General features: G+C 39.3%; 1 protein-coding gene across 6 annotated transcripts in view; it reads right to left on the bottom strand.

The window, feature by feature from the left end:
* Window positions 1–21,992, bottom strand: part of CHD7 (chromodomain helicase DNA binding protein 7) — a 188,677-nt gene that overhangs the window by 81,094 nt on the left and 85,591 nt on the right. For all 6 annotated transcript variants that reach the window (XM_015145419.3, XM_015145423.3, XM_015145422.3 and 3 more), the window contains one exon: window positions 5,399–5,829. In XM_015145419.3, coding sequence (XP_015000905.2) covers window positions 5,399–5,829 — 431 coding nt within the window. The remainder of the gene's footprint in view (window positions 1–5,398; window positions 5,830–21,992) is intronic.

The following is a 21,992-nucleotide window of genomic DNA, read 5'->3' as shown; positions in this document are numbered from 1 at the left end:
CAGGTGCAAACTGCATTTGTACAGAATTTCATTTTTCAAAAGCACTTCATTTTCACATACATAGACTTATTTAAATAAAAGATAAAATCAGCCTATGATTCCTTCTGCTCTTTACCTGCCAGCCCTAACATCATAACCACATGTACTGTATGGTAACATACACTCCACCTGAAAATTCCACTTAGGACTTTCAAGGAATGTGCCTCCAGAAAAATCTCCCTTTAATATCCCACTGTGGCTCATGGCCTCCTCACATCTGAACTTCCATTTGATAGGTGCAGTGGGAGTTGAAAGTGGGATCTACACCACCTGCTTCCATGTAAACCAAAGTGGCAACAAGGCCACTGCTTTGGAGTCCACTGCAGTTCTCTGGATGGGCAAAAACAAATTTCCAGCAGGCCCAATGTAGCCCACCCTGCATCTGGCACAGACAATGAGTTGGCAAACTTGCTTTCAAAGTCAGTATTATTAGGCATTCTCTTCCCTTGATGGATATGAACTGAACCACACATGTCAAAGACACCGGGCTCTGTACTAAAAGCAGCTGATGACTCTCTCACCCTGCTTACTCAGCCAGTTTAAGATGAAATCAAAAACAGGAAGGGCCACAGTGGGGCCACTGAGGCTGGCTGGCAAAAGGAAGGCCTTGAGGTGGTTACCCTAAAGCAAAGAAGGATTCGGGATTTAAAAGATCCTATGGTCCTTTTGTTGAAGAAAAGACAGCCTTTGAGACAGCAGGAAAGGGAGCACGAGCTTGGATTTAATGAACCAGAGACTGGGTAGGACAGGTCGGGAGACAGAGCCACACTATGTTCATGGGCACCAACACTGAAAGGGCTCAAAGATTCATTTATCATCACACATGTAAGAAATCTCTACCCTCTTCCACAGGCACAGGGTGCAAAACATTTAGTTCTATCTTTTCAAATGTCCAATGTCTTGCATCAAGAGTAAATCATAGCATGTGAGTAAAATAAAGCATAAAAAAATCATCAGGACAGCTACAAAAAAAAAAGAAAAAAAAAAAAAGCAAAGAAAGGCTGAGGGTTTAATTTACTTTATTACCCATGTACCTGACGGGAAGACATCTGTCTAGATTTTTGTACTTACTAGCAAAATTAGCATAATGGGTTACTTTTGTGCCTAATCTCTATTAAGAAATTTCATATATACAAGAGTACAGCATAAAATATGTATTAGTTTATAAAAACACACCACCATTGGAGTTGGTGGCTGAATAAAAGTATTTCTAGGTAAACGTTGCTACTCTCTAAGCTCATAACTGAGAAAGCAATATTTGAAAAGCTAAGTTCCTCAGAGATAGCTGCTACATAAATACTATTACTATTAATGATAATGATAGTATGATTTGCAAAAAGCTCCCTCACATGTTTCTGGTACTGTATGTGTTTTTTTTTTTTTTAAATAAGAGTAGTATGTAAAAACAATACTTCACTCTTAATTGAAAAGTAACATTTTAGTTTTCTACTAAGTTTAATTCTAGGGACAGAGTACAGAACAAGGAACGAAAGGGATTCCTAGAAACTGCAGTAGCAGCAAGTCTGTGTTGTTTCATTTAACTTCAGCTTCAGTAGTCAAGTCACAATCTTTGGCCAAGTTCCCTTCTTTCTGTACATTCAAAGAATCTTTATATAGCTAAATGGACCATTAAATCCTTCAAGAGTCATTCAAAGGAAGCACTTCCTCTAAATTCTTTCTCATCGCACAAGGCACATGCATGCACAACAGAAAATGCATTGAAAAGGATGCAAATCCTCATATTCTAGCTCCATGAATCCCTCCATATGCAAAACGGCATCCTCTCCAACCCACAAATGGTTTCGCTGTTATTTTCAATATTAACAACCAATATTTGAAAGCTGTAAGGACAACTGGGGAGAGCATTAGAAAAATCAACAGAAAAAATATATATTTAACATAAAACGGGAAAGGGAAAAAAGATACGGCCAGAATAGAGAAGAGGAATGTGGCCCATTTTTCTCATCAAGGTTTTACATGTCTTTTTCTGTGATGCTGAACTCTTTTCCTGTTTCACCACCACTCTATGTAACAGTTTCTGGGCAGATTCTTTTAAGTCCTCCTGCAGAGGAAAGACATGTATGATCATATTTTAGTTGTCAGAAAGGCCAGTTCTCTGGCAATGGTCACAAATTCAAGCTTCTGCCATTTTACAGAACAAGATGGGGTGCCAGGCAGTGAGGAGACATGCAAGGAAAATCAGCCCCTGACAACAGCCAGCCTTCACATGTCTTTTACCATGGTGAGTGTTAAGTGATGCAGACCAAGCTCTCTCCCTGACAGTGACACAGCACAGAGAAAGCTAGCGCACCCTCGGGCCGCTTCCTTTACCTCCCGCTCAAAGAACAGCACACTTGTTTGTATAACACAGCAATGATATGGCATACAGGGCTGCAGAGTAAAGATGTGAGCAGTTCTGTGCTAAATGTTTCGTTTCAGTTCTGTTTATTCCCTCTATTTTAGCTCTCTGTAGGAAAATTATTTTCTGTATAAACAAATTCATCAAGTTAACTTATTCAAGGATGGAAATAACTGGTATCACATAACATTTTGCAAAACAAAATTGCCACTGTTGTATTCCAGTGCTTAAAAGCAAACTGCTACGGCAATTCAAATCCAGTACTAACATAACCCAAACCCCCTATTACCTTCATCACTGCATATTCAATTTACATAATTATTCTACTATGCTATTCAGAATTTACATGTAGTTGTATGCACTCTAGTTATCCTTGCTCCAGGGATGCTGTTTCCTTTCTACACTTAGTATAACAACACTACAACGCAACATACTCAATTTATCAGATCAAGAGAAACAATGAGGTTCAACAAAATAATGGTCTGGTTTGTTAATTTACTTAAAACCTCAATTCAACTACCGTATGCTTGGACAGCCATCCCTGTTTGACTGTCAACAACAGGGAAGTTCAGGAATGTCCTTACCATACTTCACTGTAAATCAACAGTGGCCCTATAAGTGATCAAGTAACCAGGGCCAACAGAGGTGCCACCAACACTCTTTATGCCCCGCTCCCCAGTGTAGCATCCTAAGTCTTTGGGCCACACTGCAGCAGCTCCCGTTTAACCTGTAAATCCACAGGCTCACCAGATGTGTTCCATCCAATTATTTTCACACCACTTAGGGTAAAATAACTGTTGCCTATAGCAGGCATTGACTGAGACTATTAGTCAAAAGGGGCAAGAGTGGGGAAGGTATTAGACACTTTTTCAGAGAAAATATACCCTTTTCTTCCTACCAAAAGCTTGTGATTCTAGTGCAAAGCCAATACTCAGATTCACCAATGCCAAGTACTTACTCTGCACAGACTCTGATTCATACTTCAGAGTGGATAGCAAGCCTATGAGGCTTGCACTTAACATTTCTCTAGTGGATAAACACAGGGTCTGTATCAGCACCAAGAAGACATGGCATGCCTGGGACTAACTAGATTTGGTGCTCCAACTTTCAGTTTCTTACAGTTGTTAGGAAAATGTTAACAAATTTCATTGTTAAATACAGCATTTTAATATCTGCCCCAAAAGACTCTACAAGAGGTAAGGGTATGTATGCTAAGTAAGTTTTTAAACATAGAGCCAGTCTGATGTAGATTCAGAACTTGAAAGGATATACTTGGAAATTCGTAACAATATCCAATACAGAGTGTTATTTTCTTTTTTTAATCCATTTTTACCATTAGGTGATAAATTTAAAAATTAAGATGAAAACTGGAATCAGATATATATCTTGTGCTAAGATTGATACTGATGATGTATTTCCTGAGCTCCAAAAAGCTTCTTTAGAACACAGACTCCTATGTTTTAAGTTAAAGAAAAAGATTATAGTCTTTTTGAGATTTTTGCTTCGATTTCTTTCTCCTTGGGAGAAATAGGCTTATGCTTTCTCCTACCAAAAGCATAATACTTAGATTTAATTACTTATTTTTTAAACTACCTCACAAAGTCAAACTAAAATTTTACCCATGTCTTTCTTCCTCACCCTTATATCCCTAACGCTTAAAACAGTACGTGCAAGTAATAAGCACTTAATATTTCTTACATAAAAACAGATTTTATAATGTGTTAAGTTTAAAAACATGTTCACAAAGAGGGGAAAAAAAGTGATGGTTTTCAATTAGGAGACCACACACTGAGGCATCAAAGAAAATTCACGAGTAAATGCAAATATTAAGTTATCTGTAAGATTGAGCTACTGAATGTAATTGAGTTACTTTGGCACCATAAAAGGTATTGAGGGCAAAATTTCCTAAATGGCTATGATTCAAACTTTTAAAACATCAAATAATAATGTATTTGGAGTTGTTTAGATTATTTTTAGCAGGAAGTTGCAAGTCCAAGTTTGTCCTTTCACTTCAAGGCAACATCTTTTTAGCCACAAAATTAATCTCCTCTGTTTGTGTACTTGGGCATGCACACACAGAGCAGCAATCTCAAAAAGTTCACAGGAAATGCAGAATTGACTGGTGCATACACAGGTGTGTATTTACACGTGCACATGAGGGTATGGGGTGGGTGTGTTTTCTAATGGAGTTTGCAAACAGATTCAGATTAACCAAGGCTGACCATAGTTCCATCTGGAAACTATATTTTCTAACATGAGCCACATTCTGAAAAACAGATTCAGATGTCTGGAACTGGTTCAGAACAGTTGTAAGAAACATTCACTACAAATGAAAAAAATTAGTCTTCAATGTCTTCCCCTCTCAGCTTTTCTTACTGAATAAATATGCTTTTTGGGGGAGCGGTCAGAGAACTGATGGGGGGAGTATGGAGTGAAATAGGGTCTTCCCTAGAACCTAAAATTCATGCTACTCTTGAATTCATATTCCATGGACAAGTACTATTTGATTTCTCTTGCGCTGCTCACTAGGATTTCAACCCTGCTCCTGGAAGGCTTACTCTGCCAAGTAGAGAGAATTAATAATCCTGGTTCAACCTCTGGGAAGAAGGGCTGAAATGCTTAGTGAAATATAGTGACCTTTCTTCTATAATCCTTCCTATTCAGTTTTATATCATCACTGAAAATGAGGTTGCTAGTCTATTCTTACAAATAATTATACTGCTAACTTCATTCCATTTACTAAGTTTTCACAAAAATATAAAAAATTGATTTTTAATTTGTATCTAGTAAGATCTGTATATCAACAGTTCACAACAATACATCCTAACTTTCAGAATGCGTAAAAGTCTTAGCTTTTTAGTTTGGATATTAGGGAAAGAAGCTCAATGATGACAAAAATCATTGTGTCCCCTCCCACCCCTCATTTCATAGGCTGTAACTATTGGCGCTAATTGCTGTACTCTCAATGTTTTGCAACTGTTGTTTCTGCCCACAGCCTACCTTGACTTTTTGCTGGATTTGGGTTTTGGCGTGGCAGTTTTTGCTTTCTTTTCCTTTGGCTCTTTGGGAATCTTAGGGGCTTTCGGGGTCTTGGGTTCCTTGGGCTCTTTTTTCTCCTTGGGTTCTTTCGGTTCCTTCGGATCTTTTTTTGCCTTTGACCTTTTCTTTTTCTTTTTTTCTTCTTGGGACCCATCCAGTGAGTTCCTATTTAGTTCTTGGTTATCTACCCCACCAGGGAAGTCATCTTTACCAAAACCTTTACTGGGATCCTCTGCTACAATGTGGTTGTTTTTCTTTTTCTTCTTCTTTTGTTGTGGCTGCTGTTCTATTGATGGCAGGTAATCATCACTCTTCACTAGCTGAGCATTCGGTCCACTAACCTGAGTCATATCCGGCACTGGTTTCTCTAGAAAGGGCTCCGACGGAGAATGCTAAGAGACACAAATAGCAATTGAAATTAGTTTATCATTCTTCACAGTAAAGAAAAGAACTGAAAGTTAGTGGCTGATGTTTCTGAAACTTATTCTATACTTAAGTAGAAAATATTTTTCCAACTATACAGTTGTAGAATCTATCATCTTCTCACATCCAAAAAAAAATATGTTTCTTTAAGAGACAATCTTTTAAGTAAGAAAGTTTTAAAATAGCACTTTAGTTAATACAGTAAAAAAATCAGTTCGGGAAGTAAAAATTAATCCAACTTAAGACACTGTCCATTTTTCAAACAGCCTACATGAAAATGGTGAATGGTAAAGCAGCAGCAAAACTAAGCCACAAAGAATACATCTAAGTTGAGTTCTAGCCCCATGTGGGAATGGGAACTCAAATTAAAAGTATATAATTTAGCCATTTTTAAAATGAGCAAGTATACTGAACATTTCAAGATATTCTAGTACTGTGAAAGTCTGAAATAAAAGTGTAAACATAATATAAATCTTAACACAAGTCATTTCTGGTTTAAACAACATTAAAATATCAAATTAAAACCACATACCCAAACTTGATGATTTTGGGTTGGTGAAATTTCTTGCATTGACATGAAAGGTGGAACATGTTTTTCTTAACCTCTTTAAGCTTTGTATTTCAAAATTTCACCAAGGGAGAGATAACCCAAATAAATTAAGGTGACATGCCTTTGGGAGGTTCTTGACATCCACTAGGGATACACCCAGACACTATCTTAAATAGAGTTGAAAACTAACCACATTTAGGATGGGATTCTTAGTGGTCAGCCAAGATCGGAGGAAGTGACTCCTGCACACAACAGCCTCCCTCATAGCTCACCATCCAAACCAGAGCCTGGATTATCATCTATACCATAAATTATGGCATCTAACGAACATTTACATTTCAACAAAATACTTGAAAATATTAAATCTACATATGTCTCTCATTTCCTGCCTTTTTCATATGCTGCTTCTGGCATGCAACACTAACTGTAATATAAACGATCTACTATGTGCCAGGCATATATGCTTTATGTCTTGGTACCATTCAATCCTCACACCAGCCCTAAGCGTTAGGTGATTCTTCTAATTTTATAGTTGAAGACACTGCCACTCTAAGATGAAGTAATTTGCCCGAGGAGGTACAGATGTTAAGTGACAGAACTGAGACTGACATCAGAGCCAATAGTTCCAGGGTCCTCACTCCTCAGCACATGACCTACAGAAGAGGAGCAGGCAGGTGAGCCCAGGCCCACATCTCCAGAGCCTTGTGACTACTGTACATGCCAAGGCTTACTACGAGAAAAGGAGGAAGGTTAGAATTAAACATTAAAATACAGGTACTGTAAATTCAATTCCAATACATCTAATATTTATTGAGCAGCTATTTGATGCCATGCACCAAGCTACGTTATGTTTGCTAGATGTGTTAATTCCCCTGAATCTCACAACAAAAAAGTGATAATTTACCCCCATCTTTCAGAAAGGAAAAGTCCAAGAAGGTGATGTGGCCACCCCAGGTCACACAGTTAGTGACAGAGCTAAGATTTGAATCTAGTTTCCTAACTCTAGTACTTTCTGATTCTGTCCACCTCTTCCTAACATCTTCTACACAGCATCTTTCTGGGAAAGGCTCACAGGTTTCACTCAATTGCCCTGGTGTAAGAGAAAGAGCCCAGAACTCTGAGTTAAGAGATTAAAATTCAAGTACAGGCCCTACCATCAGCTATATCATCTGGGAAAAAATCACTTCACCTATCTGGAGTTAGTTTCTTTTTCTGCAAAATGATGGTTTGGGGTTAGGTGATTGATAGGTGATTTTCAAAGTTTCTTCTAAAATCCGGTGGCATTAAAAAATCTTAAAGTACTTATTGCCCTTTCCTGGTCACAGCTAAGGGAGAAAGAGGCTGAAAAAAGAGTAACGATACATAGGAAACACAGAGGCAAGGTCAAAGTTTGAAGAAGAATACATAGATGTAGATCTACATGAGCAGATTTCCATGTAGGGATAACACAGCTAACTAAACACTGCCAAAATTACCCCCTGCCCCTCTATCCTTTCCTCACAAACACTCTTACACATCAACAGAGGCACTGTCCAAATTATCATTACCTAAGTATCAAGGGGACTTGATGTAACTGTTTTATATTTAGTTTGCATAAGTCAAGTTAGTTTGTACATATTATTTCCTAATGTAATTAAAAAGGAAAAAGCCCTATATTTTTTGCACAGGACACAGAGATCAAACTTATTTGGGACAAGCTATTTTTCAGGAAATGAAAGAAAAAGTTGTTCCTGGAAAGAGAGGAAAAGAGGAAAGTCTAAACAATGATTAAAACTTAGAATGGAGAAATAATACCAGGTATGTTTACCTTTCTTTGATCTGCATGGCATTCGCTCCAGTAATAGAACACCAGCTTCTAATGAGAGATTCCCCGGTACACAGTAATGAATTAGAAAAAGCATAAAACACATAACACAAAAAGATTTAAAGTTTATCTACACACTTTAGCATACAAATCATGTTAGATGCTCCTTTTAGTAATAAATGAAGCCATAAATTAATAACTCAGTAAAAAATTTAATCTTGCATAAGGAGGAAAAAAGTGAAGATCAAATACAAAAAAAGTATTAATTCCATTTGATATGCAGCAGAATTATGTTTTGGTACTATCTGAAATAGGGTGAAAAAGGTGCTCAGAAATATTATAGTGTTTACCAGACCCACATCTCCTTAAATCTTTTAGAGAAAAGCTGTTTTTGTAAACATTTAACAAAGAACAGATGGCCTGCCTTAATCATGTGGGGAAAAAAACCTGGAGCTCCCAGTAATACCCTGACAAAGTCTCTCAGGCCCAGCCATGTCCCCCCCTCCACCCCCCACCCACCAGATGCATGGTACAGTCTTCTCTAATGCTATTTAATTTTACAGCAGACATTTTCCCATCAATTCCCACTGCCTGACAGGTAATCAATGCCATTAACATCTGATATTACCATGTAGGGCATTCCTAAAACCTCTCATTTATTAGAGCAAACATGGAGAATGTTAGATACCAAAGGTATTTTTAAATAACATCCTGTCAAACTTTCTGCTTGACATATATTCTACTATAATTCCATATGCCATTTGGAACATTATGGAATATATAAAGACTGCCATGAACTTTTGGAACTGAAACAGCATAACTGATACTTAAACTATAAATAAAAACGATCTAAGGTGAGTGTGTTTTGTTGAAAAAATTACCATAAGCTAAAGACAATTATTCGTTTCTTTAACTCCATTGTTCACAACATATAAATTAGAAAAGACATACAACTAAATTATCATATATAAAACAGCAGAATGGACAAGATGCAAATTTAACCAAAGGAGACCCAGTGGGGGAAGTGAGGGCAATCCCTCTGCTTCTTTCAAGCAAATCCAACCCAAAATGATAGGAGAATCATCAAAGAAAATGAAAAGATATGTAAAAAAGCAACTTTTTATTTATCTCAGTGTGATTTCTTCCACAATTCATCAGTATTTTCTGGCTTAAAAAGCTATCTAATTTTATCATGTTTTGCCTTAATTATACTGCTGAAGCCTCAGCCTGTTAGCAATTTTGAGTATAGCATGAGCAAGTGACGCAATGTTAACAGTGTGTGCCATGCTTTCAACATGTATGATCTCTGCAAACCAACATTTTGTAATACAGGGCACCCAAGGATAAACATTTTATTTACAGACAAATGTATTTATTTACATGTGTATTTACATACAAACAAGTCTAAAATCAAAACAATGCTTTATAGAAAAAGAAAAGACGGTACCAAGGGGACCAGAATAACACGGTACTTATGAAAACAAAAGCCTCCCCACAAATTAAGCTAAAGGGAGGCAATGAGGAGGAGGCACTTGTGCTCTCAGAGAAAATAAGATTCTGGTGAAGAAGAGGCAGGCCAATTAAGTCCCAAGAAGCACAAATACAAGCTTTAAGAACACTAAACTATTGCTTAAATGGCTCATGAAAATACAAATATCAAGGAGTCATTTAAGATTGAAACGTACTATTTGGTATCTTAAAAATGGCTTTGGAGACACATTTTTATTACAGACATTCTTAATTTTTATTTTTTCCAGTATTCCCCAGGTTCTTGACCCTTCTACACTCTTCAAAAAAGGAATTCTGGTATGAAAACTGACACTTGATCTTCAGCCAGACGAGTGTGCAATGATTCAAAAGAACACTTAGCAAAGTTTCAGCAAGTCCTACTGAGATTGTAACAATGACGCTGATAAAAAAGAAGATGCATTTGGTATCTAGTACCCAATTCATGTATTTATTCAACAAATATTTGAGGCTCTAACAGTAAACAAGGCAGACATAGTACCTGCTGGGAAAGACTGCAGAGCACCTAACCCAGGCTGAGACCAGGGAAGCTTTCTACAAACTGTCCCAGGCTGAGAGACAGGGGGAGGCAAAGGAACCAGCTTGAACAACAAATCCTGCCTAAGACTGGGTGACTGCAGACATGCAAAGGCTTCACAAGCAAGCTTTTAAAATCTGCTTTGTAAGGGAGGAGATCAAGATGAGCGGATAACAGTTTGAATGGTCAATTGGGATAATAACCTTTAATTATTTGATATAAAATAAAAAGCACAAAAATATTCTTAAGAGGATCAAGGACTGAAATATTTTCTGCTTGGTTAAAAATCAGTATCAATGATACTCAGGGCCCTGAGTTCAAGTTTTTTTATATGCCAGTTAGTTTTATTCAGCTCATTGTTAACAATTTCCAGGAAAACATATTTATATTGAATGACTATATGAATTAATTGAGAAGGCAAAGAGTACAGAACAAGTTAAGGATATTCAAATGTGTCACATAAAAACAGGTCTCAGGTAACATGAGTTTAAAGAATTCTGTGACAGGCTAAGCGCGGTGGCTCACGCCTGTAATCCTAGCACTTTGGGAGGCCGAGGTAGGCAGATTACCTGAGGTCAGGAGTTGGAGACCAGCCCGGCCAACATAGTGAAACCCCATCTGTACTAAAAATACAAAAAATTAGCCGGGCATGGTGGTATGCACCTGTAATCCCAGTTACTTGGGAGGCCGAGGCAGGAGAATTGCTTGAACCCGGGAGGTGGAGGTTGCAGCAAGCTGAGATCACACCACTGCACTCCAGCCTAGGCAACAGAGCAAGACTCCATTTCAAAAAAAAAGAATTCTGTGCTAACCAAAATTCAGTTTTCTTCACTGCAGGACTTTCCAAGCCCTTAATTACTGGGAAAAGGGGCACTGGAGACAGTACAGAGAGTGTCCTACGGGTGTTTAGCCATGGCTTCCCTTCTTTCCATGAAGATTTTAAATGTCCATCAAAATATCCTTTTGATTACACTGATACAGCGATAGCATGGCAAATTCATCACCTTCTCTAGCACAGGGGTACGTAAGTATGTGTATCTGTCCATCTTTCTTTCTCAAAACATTGATTATCAAATGTTTTAAAAGATAGCATATTACACTATGCACAAATATAACTTTATATAAAATGCACTGAAACAGCTCGCTGAATTGGCTGTTTATTTTATTCTCAAGTCACTGGTAGGAATAAACTAGTATAATCATATAAGAATGACTTGTATAATTTTTGTTACACACACAGTCAAAATAATTACAAACTTAAATAAAATGAATTTTGATATAGCATAATGAAATAATTTATCTTAGCATGTACCTCAGAATCATTAAATTTTATAAATAAAAATTTTAAATTACTGTTGAAATATCTAGTTGAAAAATTATCTGAAGGCATTTTTGAACCTTTGGCTTTCTGCTTGTGTTTTTAAGCTGTCCTTAGAATAGATTAACCATACAAACAAAATCTTAAATGGCTAGAAATTAACATGAGCCACCTTTATGGCATCTAAATTATAAACACATTCTGAATTAGTAGCATCCAAAACAATGGAAATAATGAACCAAGCAGTCATGTTGAAAAGTTTCACGTCAGAAACAGAATACCAAGCATGTTCTCCATATTTAGGAGTGGAGTGATACCACAGGAACTGTCCAACAGCATTTATAATGTGTAAAACACTACTCTGTGGTGTTTCTATAGTCCGATTGACTGGGATAACATAAGCAGTGAACTCTGACAATGCTAAACCCTTTTCTAAACATCTGAGAAATTCTAACTGAAACAAGGCTCCCCCCAAGTGGAGGAGAACAGGGCGTTTGCCCTCAGCTCCTTCACCCTCTGCCATATCCACCACTGCCCTTCCAGCCGTCTCCCCTTTCCTGTCTCTCTGTTCTCCACCAACAAAATTCTGACCAGTTGTCCACCCTTGCCTGGTGCTGCCCTGCAGGTCCAGGGGTACCAGTGGGCAAGGGTCAGCTCTGCAAGCACAGAGCCATGCTGCTGGGCCAGCAAGGCTGCCCCAGCCTGGCCCTCCTAGGGCAATGGGAAGAGGGTGCTGAGCAGAGAGACAGCACCAAGGTACCAGTCCTAAAGCCATCCTGCAACACTGTACTGAATGACGTTTCCTTTAATCATCTCTTGTATAGTTACATGCAGCATGTGCTCTGCTAAGCATTTTACATACCTCTTGTCTTCAGTTTCCTGTAATAACCCTATGAGGCTGGTGAGGTGAGTTATATTGTTGCTGCTTTATAAATGATGGATTTGAAATCTTAAGATTAATTTACCCAAAGTTACACAGCTAGAAAATGGCAAAACTGGAATCCTAACACAGGAGCTATTGCTACAAAATCCACATACTTTACCAAGCCTCTTGTGAGAAGGTCCTGGTATGTGACCAGGACCCCCAACAGTGGTGTCCTCAGCCAAAGGGGGTGGCTGTGGAGTTCTCCAACCCTAGTTGTAGCCGCAGCACAAGCCTAGGGAGCAGACTGCTGTCCTTCTCCAAAACCGTAAAGGCCTTACTTCTATTTAAGATCCTAACCCTAATCTGCAGGTTAAGATGGCTACAAAATTTAACACAAATTTGAGGTTTTTGCCTTCAAAGGGTCGGAGAAGAACTCTAGTTCCAAACTAAAGCTGTAGAGAATCACTAACCTTTTACTCAAAGATAACGACGTAGGTGAGAACTGGTATTCTTACTGTGTTTTGCAGCCAACAAACATTATCCACTATGATTCTCAAAATCACTCCACTGGCATAATTCAATGCAATCAATATTGAGGCCTACTTTGTCCCAGGGACTGAACCAATTCCTCAAGAACCACAAAAAAATAAGCCCGCTCCTTACCCTGCCTTGAAAACTCTCCCCACCCCAAATCACCATCTACTATATTTCAAAGACTGTAACGCAGCCAGTTCTTTTCTCCATCTTTGTCACAGATTCATTGCTACTTCTTAGGAAAAGTACCAGATGAAGTCACAGGCTTGCATTTAGGGGCCATATAGTTGAAACAGCCTGTTTATCTATACACACACCCCTAGGGCACAGAGTTGAGCTAATGCTAAATTGAACATGCTTTTGATGTGTGTCTGTTGCTTCATAAATGCTTGCAAAAATTAGCTTGTTTATACGAGACTTGAATGATGTTTTTACATGTGCTAGCCTTCTAAAAAGGGTATGCCAGTATTTAGACTGTGTTCCTGACCTTACATCTCCTATCCCTGGAGTAATTTTGAGGGAAAAAAGAGGGCCAACAGAACCATCACTTCTCTGGGCAGGGAAGAAACAAAAACCACCACAAGTGCAACACAATGCGAAGTTTATTGCAGTTAAGAGTGAGTAACTTCCTACATCTCCCAGGCCACAAGCAGAGGGGTAGCCCCCTGAGGCAGCAGGCCTGCCCACCTATTTTCTCTGCTGAACATTTTATATACCTCTTCTCTTGGATTCATATAATAACCCTATGAGGTTGGTGAAGTGGGTGATGTTGTTGCTTTATAAATGATCGAATGGAAATGACAGAACAAGAGCAACAACTCAAGAAAAGGCAGGGTCTCCAATGTGAACATCATGGTGCCTCTGACTAATCACAAGCAAACTAAAATATGAGCCCATTAGAGGAATCTGAGACACAGTCATACTTTCACCCTCTTGTTCTAAATTTCTGAGCTCCTTAGGGCAGTAAATCAGCAAATGTTCTTCTACTGGACATTATTTTCTAGAAGTAAAAATGGCAAATATAGTATGTTCATGGGCCTTAACAAAGTAAATTTCATTCTCTCCCTTCTCTCTTTTCTTCACCACCTTGCATAAATTGCCCTTCCCTTAGTGGGCTCACCTTAGTAACTATACATGAATGAGAACTATACATGAATATAGAATTGGTTCTACAGAACCAATTTCAGTCTCAAGGCATCTGTCTTGTTTATTTCAAGTTAGCCCTAAGGTCCATAGTGTTCTCAAAGAGGTGTCTGGAAGTTTGAATTTGGCAGTGGACACCCATACCTGAAGCTACCCAGCTTACGAAGGATGAAACTTGGCAAAACAAAAGACAACAACAGTGCTTCCTGGCTGGTCAAAATGCTTTGCAGGTTTAATCTTTAAACTGGAAAGAAGAAATGCAGAGTTTGGTTCTGGTAAAGCAATTTTTACCAAATTTGCATTTAAGTTTCTACTACCTTAAAAGGGTCAATATTAAAAGTAACTTACTATGCTGTTCTTAAGAATTTTAAAAGTCAAACTTCAAAGACTATCGAAGGTGTGTCTGTAACACTGAACAATCCCAGGGGTTTGTGCAGAATTGGGAACAGAACAATTTTTGAAGGGGAAAAAAATCAATTTACAAGTAGCACAGTGATAAAGTTAATTTACACACTCTAGGCAAGTTCTCCAGGATTCAAAGACTGAGAATCTAGCAAATTTAGTTTTCAATAATTGCTTAATGACAGACTACTCTTGTCCTATAAAAACTCACGTACATCTTGTGGGGAGGCAGAATTCCAAGATGGTCCCATTATCTCTATCTTCTGAGTGTGGAGGGACCTGTGACCCTCAAGCCAACAGAATACAGTGAAGGTAAAAGGATTTCACATGTGTGATCAAGATTTCCACATCAATTGGTTTGGAGTTACTTAAAGGGCAATTATTCTGGCTAGGTCTGACTGGGGGATGCTTTTAAAGAGGGTGGAGACCCTTCTTGAGGGTGGGAACTCTACACTGCTGGGGAACCCAACATGGTGCAGAACTTCAGGAGCTGAAGGTGGCCCCAGGCAACAGCCAGCAGTTACTGAAGCCCCCTGTCCAAGTCATATAGCACGGGAAATGAATCCTGTGGGCAACCTGAATGAACCTGAATGTGGATTCCTCCCTAGTCAAGACTCCAGATGAGAACACAGTCCTAACGACTTCTGACTGCAGTCTTGTGAGGCGTGAGCAGAGGACTCAGCTAAACCATGCCCGAACTCTGATCTATGGAAACTGAGAGAGGAAACAGATATTGTTTTAAGCCATAAAGTTTGTGGTACAGAGTGAGTATCCCTAATCCAAAAATCTGAAATCCAAATGCTCTGAAATCTGAAACTTTCTGAGTACTGAAATACCACTCAAAGGATACGCTCAATGGAGCATTTTGAATTTCAGATATTCGAATTAGGGATGATCAACAAATAAACGTAATACAAATATTCCAAAATCTGAAACAAATCTGATATCCAAAACACTTCTCAATCCAAGCATTTTGAATGAGATAGTCAACCTGTAAAGTGTCACATAACAATAAATAACTAATGTATACTGTAAAATCTTTTGCAACTCTCATCTGAAATTGTTTTTCTACGTAGGATTGCCCTTTCCTAGTGAGATATTTATCCTTTCACATAAAGACAGCACAGCAGGACTTCCTTTATTAAGCCTTTGTAAAGAGGCCACTGCTGTGATATCACTGAGCACCTCTGTGCCCAGCACTGTTCCAGACAACCAATGAAGTCATCACCATTTTACAGACAGGGAAATGAAGTCATTCAAAGAGGTTAAGAAATTTGCTGCACATCACAAAAAGCTGGTTATAAGAAGAATCAAGATTCAAACCAGGCAACCTCTGGCAAAGCCCACATTCTCAACCATTATGCCTCATTTCAGATACCTAACTACCTAATCGCTGTAGCTCATACAATTCTGCTGAAGTTTCTCCAAAGAAGTGGAAGATGTAATGGCAAAGAGAACTGGGTGTAAGATAACAGCTGGGCAGACCCGTTCAGACAGGAAGAGTCCAGGTGAGATAAAGGGAGTGCCTATGATAAGCAAAAAAAGCTAGAGTCTAACAAGTTAGATAGTTAACTACCACGTAAATCATCACAGGGAGATTAAAAAAGAAAACACACAAACAAAAAAAAACCTCTTCATTTTCAAGCAAAAAACTCTAAGCAGCCATGTTATAAGCAATATTAAAGGTTCCTGATACTTACTTGGAAAGAAAGTTTGATACATATTACAGTCAGTTTAACACTTAGAGGGGACTGTGTCCCCATGACTCCTTCCAGCTGGAACTACGCACAAAACAGAAGACACCAAAGCAATTAAGTGTTTTATAAACACTGCTGAGGGGTCAAAAAGAGGGAGGTTCATTCACTAACTAATAACGCAATAATAAACAAACAGCAGTGTTGTGCAACTGAGAAAATTATTATAATTGAATCTACACAGCTGGGCAAGAATAGAAGCCTGGTTATGTATATCAGCTCACAAATGTTTTGTGTGGGTAGGTTTTAGTTTTAGAATTGTTCAGATTTGAGACCCTTTTACAGTCAGATTTTCTCTCTTATCTGAATACAATCCCGCAATTACAACTGCAGAACAGAATAACTTAAAAAACTGTCCCACCAATTATTTGCTAATTTATTTTCACAACAGAGAAAGCAATGTGTATGTACACAGTGGTTAGGCAGTTAAGCTGTCCTGAGATGTACTCGTTTTAGAACTCTTCTAGAGTCATTGCACCTTGTTTGCATAGCACAATATGAATAATGAATGGCTGTGACATGCTCAAATACTGGAAGGAAAAACCCAGAATGAACTAGCTTTTCACATCTTAACATTTAGTTTCCAGTGTGTTCTTGGAGTTTCCTTCACACTTTGATATTTTCCCCTTTGCAGGGCTTTATTTTTGTCTATAAGTATACACCAAAATATAGCCAGAGAAACATCTCCAATTACCACACTTAAACAGATGTGTCGAATAGGGACAGAAGAGTAATTCAAGTATTTCCTTGAATCACTGAAGTCACAGTATTAGAATCACAGAAACACTATTCTCTTTCAAGAAAGAGATTAGTAAAAATCTACCATCGTTCCATCAATTAAATGTAGTTAAAAGGCAAACCAAAACAAAATAAGCTTTATCTTGGAAGACATTCTAGTTAGATATTGCCCTTATTACTACATGGAATTTTTTTCTTAATTAAATGACTAAATCTGAACAAATTTGTGATCTATGTCATATTCCCATCTGCATAAAACCTAACTAACTTCAAACTCAAATGGCTGATTAGCTAACTATAAGGGCAGAGGTACACATGTATCTTCAATAGGCACACATTTTACATCAATGATATCTATTTTTATGAGATAAAAGTACTAAAGCTTTAATGGTGGCAATTAAAACAGCCAAGAGTTTGAGTAGCTCGATGGCTGAGTCACAGACCTTTTACCTATAATGGGATCCATTATATCCCTGAACCCAGTTTGAAGGAGTAAAAGAGGAACACATTTTTAAATATGGTTATAAAACAGCAGTACCCTCTGAACTGAGCTGTTTCAGTTTAAACGGCTGTGTGATTTAGCCTGGCCTCAGCGTCAACAACTATTCGGCAGCCTTAGTTAGAGTTCTTAAACACGTGTTTATTTGGAAATACCTGAACTCTTTGAAAAATACTAAAGAGATGCTATTACAAAAGGATTTGTATTTGAGGTTTGCTTCTATTTCAACTTGTTTATATCAAAGAATCATCCCTACTTTGAAAACATATTACTTTAGATGACTTATGACAGAATATCTTCATTTCAGCCTAAAATACAAATACTTAATGTTCTGATATTCTCACTTAAAATACAATTTGGGGTGATGAATAAGAATGCAATTAGTCACATAAGATGGGGTGTTTTAGCAGTATTCATGTATGAATTATTGCAAACAAAGGAGTGCAGTTTTTTTTTTTTTCATGGTAGCTTAACATTATTGTTCAAAATTATTTGAATAAGCTCTGTAGTACCAAAATGTAATAGTGGTCTGATATCTAGTCCAGTGCTGACCAAGAACCTAAAGATTTTCTCTTCAGTTTCTACTACAGCAAATTCAGAAATGTAAATAGCAATTACTTGGGGAGCAATCTCACAGGTTTTTGAATCTATCACCATCCCCACCATCCCCAGGGACAGCTGGCAAACAGGAAACAACATGCAGAACGAATTTATCTCAAAGAGGAAGGACCAAACTAATACAAGCTGGAGGACAGGGTCAGAGCAGCGCTGGCCCAGATGGCCCTAACACTGGACGGCCCATGGTATTGCAGGGTGGCAGCCACCCCATCCAAGTACACCAGCCACTGCATGTGAGTGGTTCCTTTTAGAGAAGTTGTTAGAAGGAAGGATAGTAAAACTTGAAGGATTTAATATTAGGTTTGGTTTCCTACCATAACAAACAAATGGGAAAACAACTCAAGACGCCTCAACTTCCTCGTCTAGAATGGAAGTGGATGAACTGATCTCTATGAAGTCTCTTCTAACTCTCAGACCATCTGGGGGTCTCTGCTCTGGTCCTGCTTCAATGATAACCATCTCCACACTTCAAAAATGAAAATGAAGTAAGGAATGAAGTATTTGTAAGAGGGGGTGGGGGAAGTAAAAATGATTTCAGAGGGGAGTATTAAGGAAGTTTCTCAGATACACACAGAAAAATAAAATTGATTTGAAAAACTATGAAACGCCAGAAAAAAAATAAAATATACTAGAATTACAAATCTAAACCAAACCTTCAAATACAATTTACTTTTCCCATATAAAAATTTGCAGAACAACATTCCTATAATACACCATCTCATTTCAGATACCTAACTAACATCTGTGAGGTTTGCTCATAGTAACTTTAGTCTATGTTGAATACATGTCATAAAATAATAATTATTAGACAGTTCACCATGCACAGAATAATTATGCTTAAGTATAAAAACTTCATTCATGTTTGTGAACCTCTGAAGTCCTAGATACACAGCAAATAAACCACAAAGAGAGAGGGGAGAAGAAAGGGAAAGCAGAAAGGACAAGAACCAGCAGTCACTCAGAGTCCCAGCACCATGAGGAGTCCCACACAGAGCTGCCGGGCAGGGGGACAACATTGACTTCAGGGAGTTAAGGGCAGGAAGCCTCCAGGGACCCAAATTCTTCCCAGCACAGCTGAGCATGTGGCTGCGACAGCACAGATATCCACCATCAGAGTGCCATGAGCTTCGGCAGCTACTGAGCACCAGCCAAGGCAAGCTCTGCGCTGGCTTTCAGTCACTCTAACACAGAACACCCTTGTAGCAACAATTCTTTCAAACAGCCGTTTAAAACAAGTCTGCCTCAAGGACTAATTTAAACAACTATCTCCTCCAAAGTGATCTACCAACCTACTTTTGAATTTGCCTCCTACCTGACCTTCCTTCCCGCTCTACATCCTTCTACCTCACCTTCTTCACTTCTTCAAGCATCTACAGAGCCTCTCAACACATCTTCCTCCAGCTCGGCTCCTCTTTAGTGCAGAATCCTTGAAACAGCAACAATATTTGCAGTTTTCACTTCCTCTCCTCCCATTCACTCTTGAACTTGCTCTGACTGCACACTAACATTCCACAAAAGTTGCTCTCACCAAGGTGCCCTCCAAGGCTCTCCTCTCTCATCCCACCTGACCTATCGGCAGCACCTGTCACAGCTGCTCACTCCTCACTTCTTCGCATGACATGCAGGACAGCCCTCTCCTCCTGCCTTCTGCGCTCCTCCTGGTTTCTCATCAACTTCTCGACCTATAATTTCTGGGGCACTCCAGGCCTCCGAGTTTGGATCTCAACTCTATCTGTGCTTTTTTTTCTCTCACAACGAGAGAATCTACTTACCACTTTAAATACTACCTATATGTCAATGATTCTTAAAGTCCTTTCTCCAATCCAGACCACTTCCTTCAACTCTAGACTTCTCTATCCAGCTGTCTACTCCATACAGCCACACAGATATCCCAACGGCTACCTCAAATTTAATGCATTCCAAAGCAGGTTCTTGGTTTCTCCACAAACTGTTACTGCACCAGCAGCAGAAGCCAAAAACTTGAGTCACCCTTGACCCTTCACTTAGTCTTACATTTGAATCACCTCTAATCCATTCTGTAAATCACGCTGCCTCCTCCTTCAACGTAGACAAAGGACACACTCCTAGTGGCCTCTCCCCGCTACTATCCTTGTTCAGGTGACATCAAGACCCTGCCTGGACTACAGCAGTCACCTCTCTACCTGACCTCCTGTTGCTAAGCCTCCACCCTGGTTAATCCACTACACAGTCTGAGCAATTCTTTCAAAATGCAAATCAGATCGTATCACGTTTCTCTTAAAGATCTCCAGTACCTTCTCATCTCCTTCACGGGAAAATCTGAAGTCCTCACCTCACCATGGCCTGCAAGGCCCTCAAACATATGGACCTCTGCCACCTCCCTAACACTTCTCCTATAATTCTCCCCCTTTCTCTCACTCCAGCCACATCAATTCCTTACCGGTAGACAACAAGCTACACATCCTTCTACCTCAGGGCCTTTGCACAGGCTACCTCTGCCCTCAGAGTTCTTACCAAAATATCTCCATGGCCACCTCCCTTGCTTCCTTCAGGAGGGCAATGGCAGTAACAGATTAAAGCAAAAGTGACAAAGTGTTAGCAACTGTTAGTTCTAGGTGAATGATAAGCAGGTGTGCACTGTATTATTCATTTAATTTTTCTGTGGATTTCAAGTTTTTCAAAAACCAAAGTTGGGGAAACCCTTTGCTACTACACCATTACTCTCTGTCATATCTTGTCACTGATGATTCTTCCCTCTTCCATCCGTTCCTGACTTGGTTCCTCTACGTTCTCCCTTAAGTCTGGGTGGTCATTAGGATTCCATATCTGCATGGCACAGTCAGATGCTTATTTCCACCAGAGACTGGATGTTTCCTTCTGGCATCTCAAGATCAGCTTGCCAAAAATCAGAATCACCTTCTTTTGCCATCCACCCATTTCCCCAGCTTGGTTAATGTTGCTGTGATATGCAGTCACCCAACCAAGAGAAAAACATGGTTTCTTCCCCACCCTCACTGGCCATGTCCACCTGGTAATGAAGACCTGCCTCCCCACGAACCTTCCCAGTGGCCGTTTCCTCCACCTGTGCTTCTCCAGTCCAGGCCCGAACCAAAGGACTTCTTCATGTGTCTTCCTCCTGCTGGTCTCATCTTTGTCAACGAATCTTCTGATTTCAGCAAGATCATTCTAAAATGTAAAGCGCCCATGCTTCTGTACAACTGACTGGTGATTCCCTGTGAACCACACTGAAAGCCGAAACCCTCAGCGCCACTGGTGTGGGGCTGCCCCAGGCCCTCCTGGCCCATGTCCTCCTCTCCACCACACATGCTGTGCCCTACCAAGCTCAGCAGCAGCAGCCACACAAAGGCACTTTGCTCTTTCCCAGCTTAGTGCTTGTGGATTTATCAGTCCTCCTACCTAGAATGTCCTTTCCCACTCTCTTCTCCAAGTTAATTCCTACTCAACCTTCAAAACTCAGTTTAAACATACCCTCTTCCCAAGGCCTTCCCCGATCTCTCCAGGTGGAGTCAAATGCTCCCACAAGGCCAGGTAACATCATTTTGCTTGACTATTTTTAGATCCACTAGTCCTCTGGACTGTGAAGCGCTGAAAGACAGCAGCATGTTATACTCTTGCCATTTACATATATATGTGTGTGTGTGTGTATGCATGTATATTAATATGTGTGTGTGCATGCATGCATGCATATGTGTGTGGGGGTGTGTGTGTATGCATGTATATAAATACGTGTGTGTGCGTGCAGGTGTGTGCATATGTGTGTGGGGTGTGTGTGTCTATGCATATCCCCAACATCTAATGCAGGGACTGACACACACCAGAGGCCTATTGTCTGCAGGTAGAATATCAAAGTCCCATGATGCCTT

This window comes from Macaca mulatta, chromosome 8, assembly GCF_049350105.2.
Source record: "Macaca mulatta isolate MMU2019108-1 chromosome 8, T2T-MMU8v2.0, whole genome shotgun sequence".
Lineage (NCBI taxonomy): Eukaryota > Metazoa > Chordata > Mammalia > Primates > Cercopithecidae > Macaca > Macaca mulatta.
The sequence above is the reverse complement of the archived record's forward strand: the minus strand, read 5'-3'. Positions and strand labels throughout refer to the sequence as shown.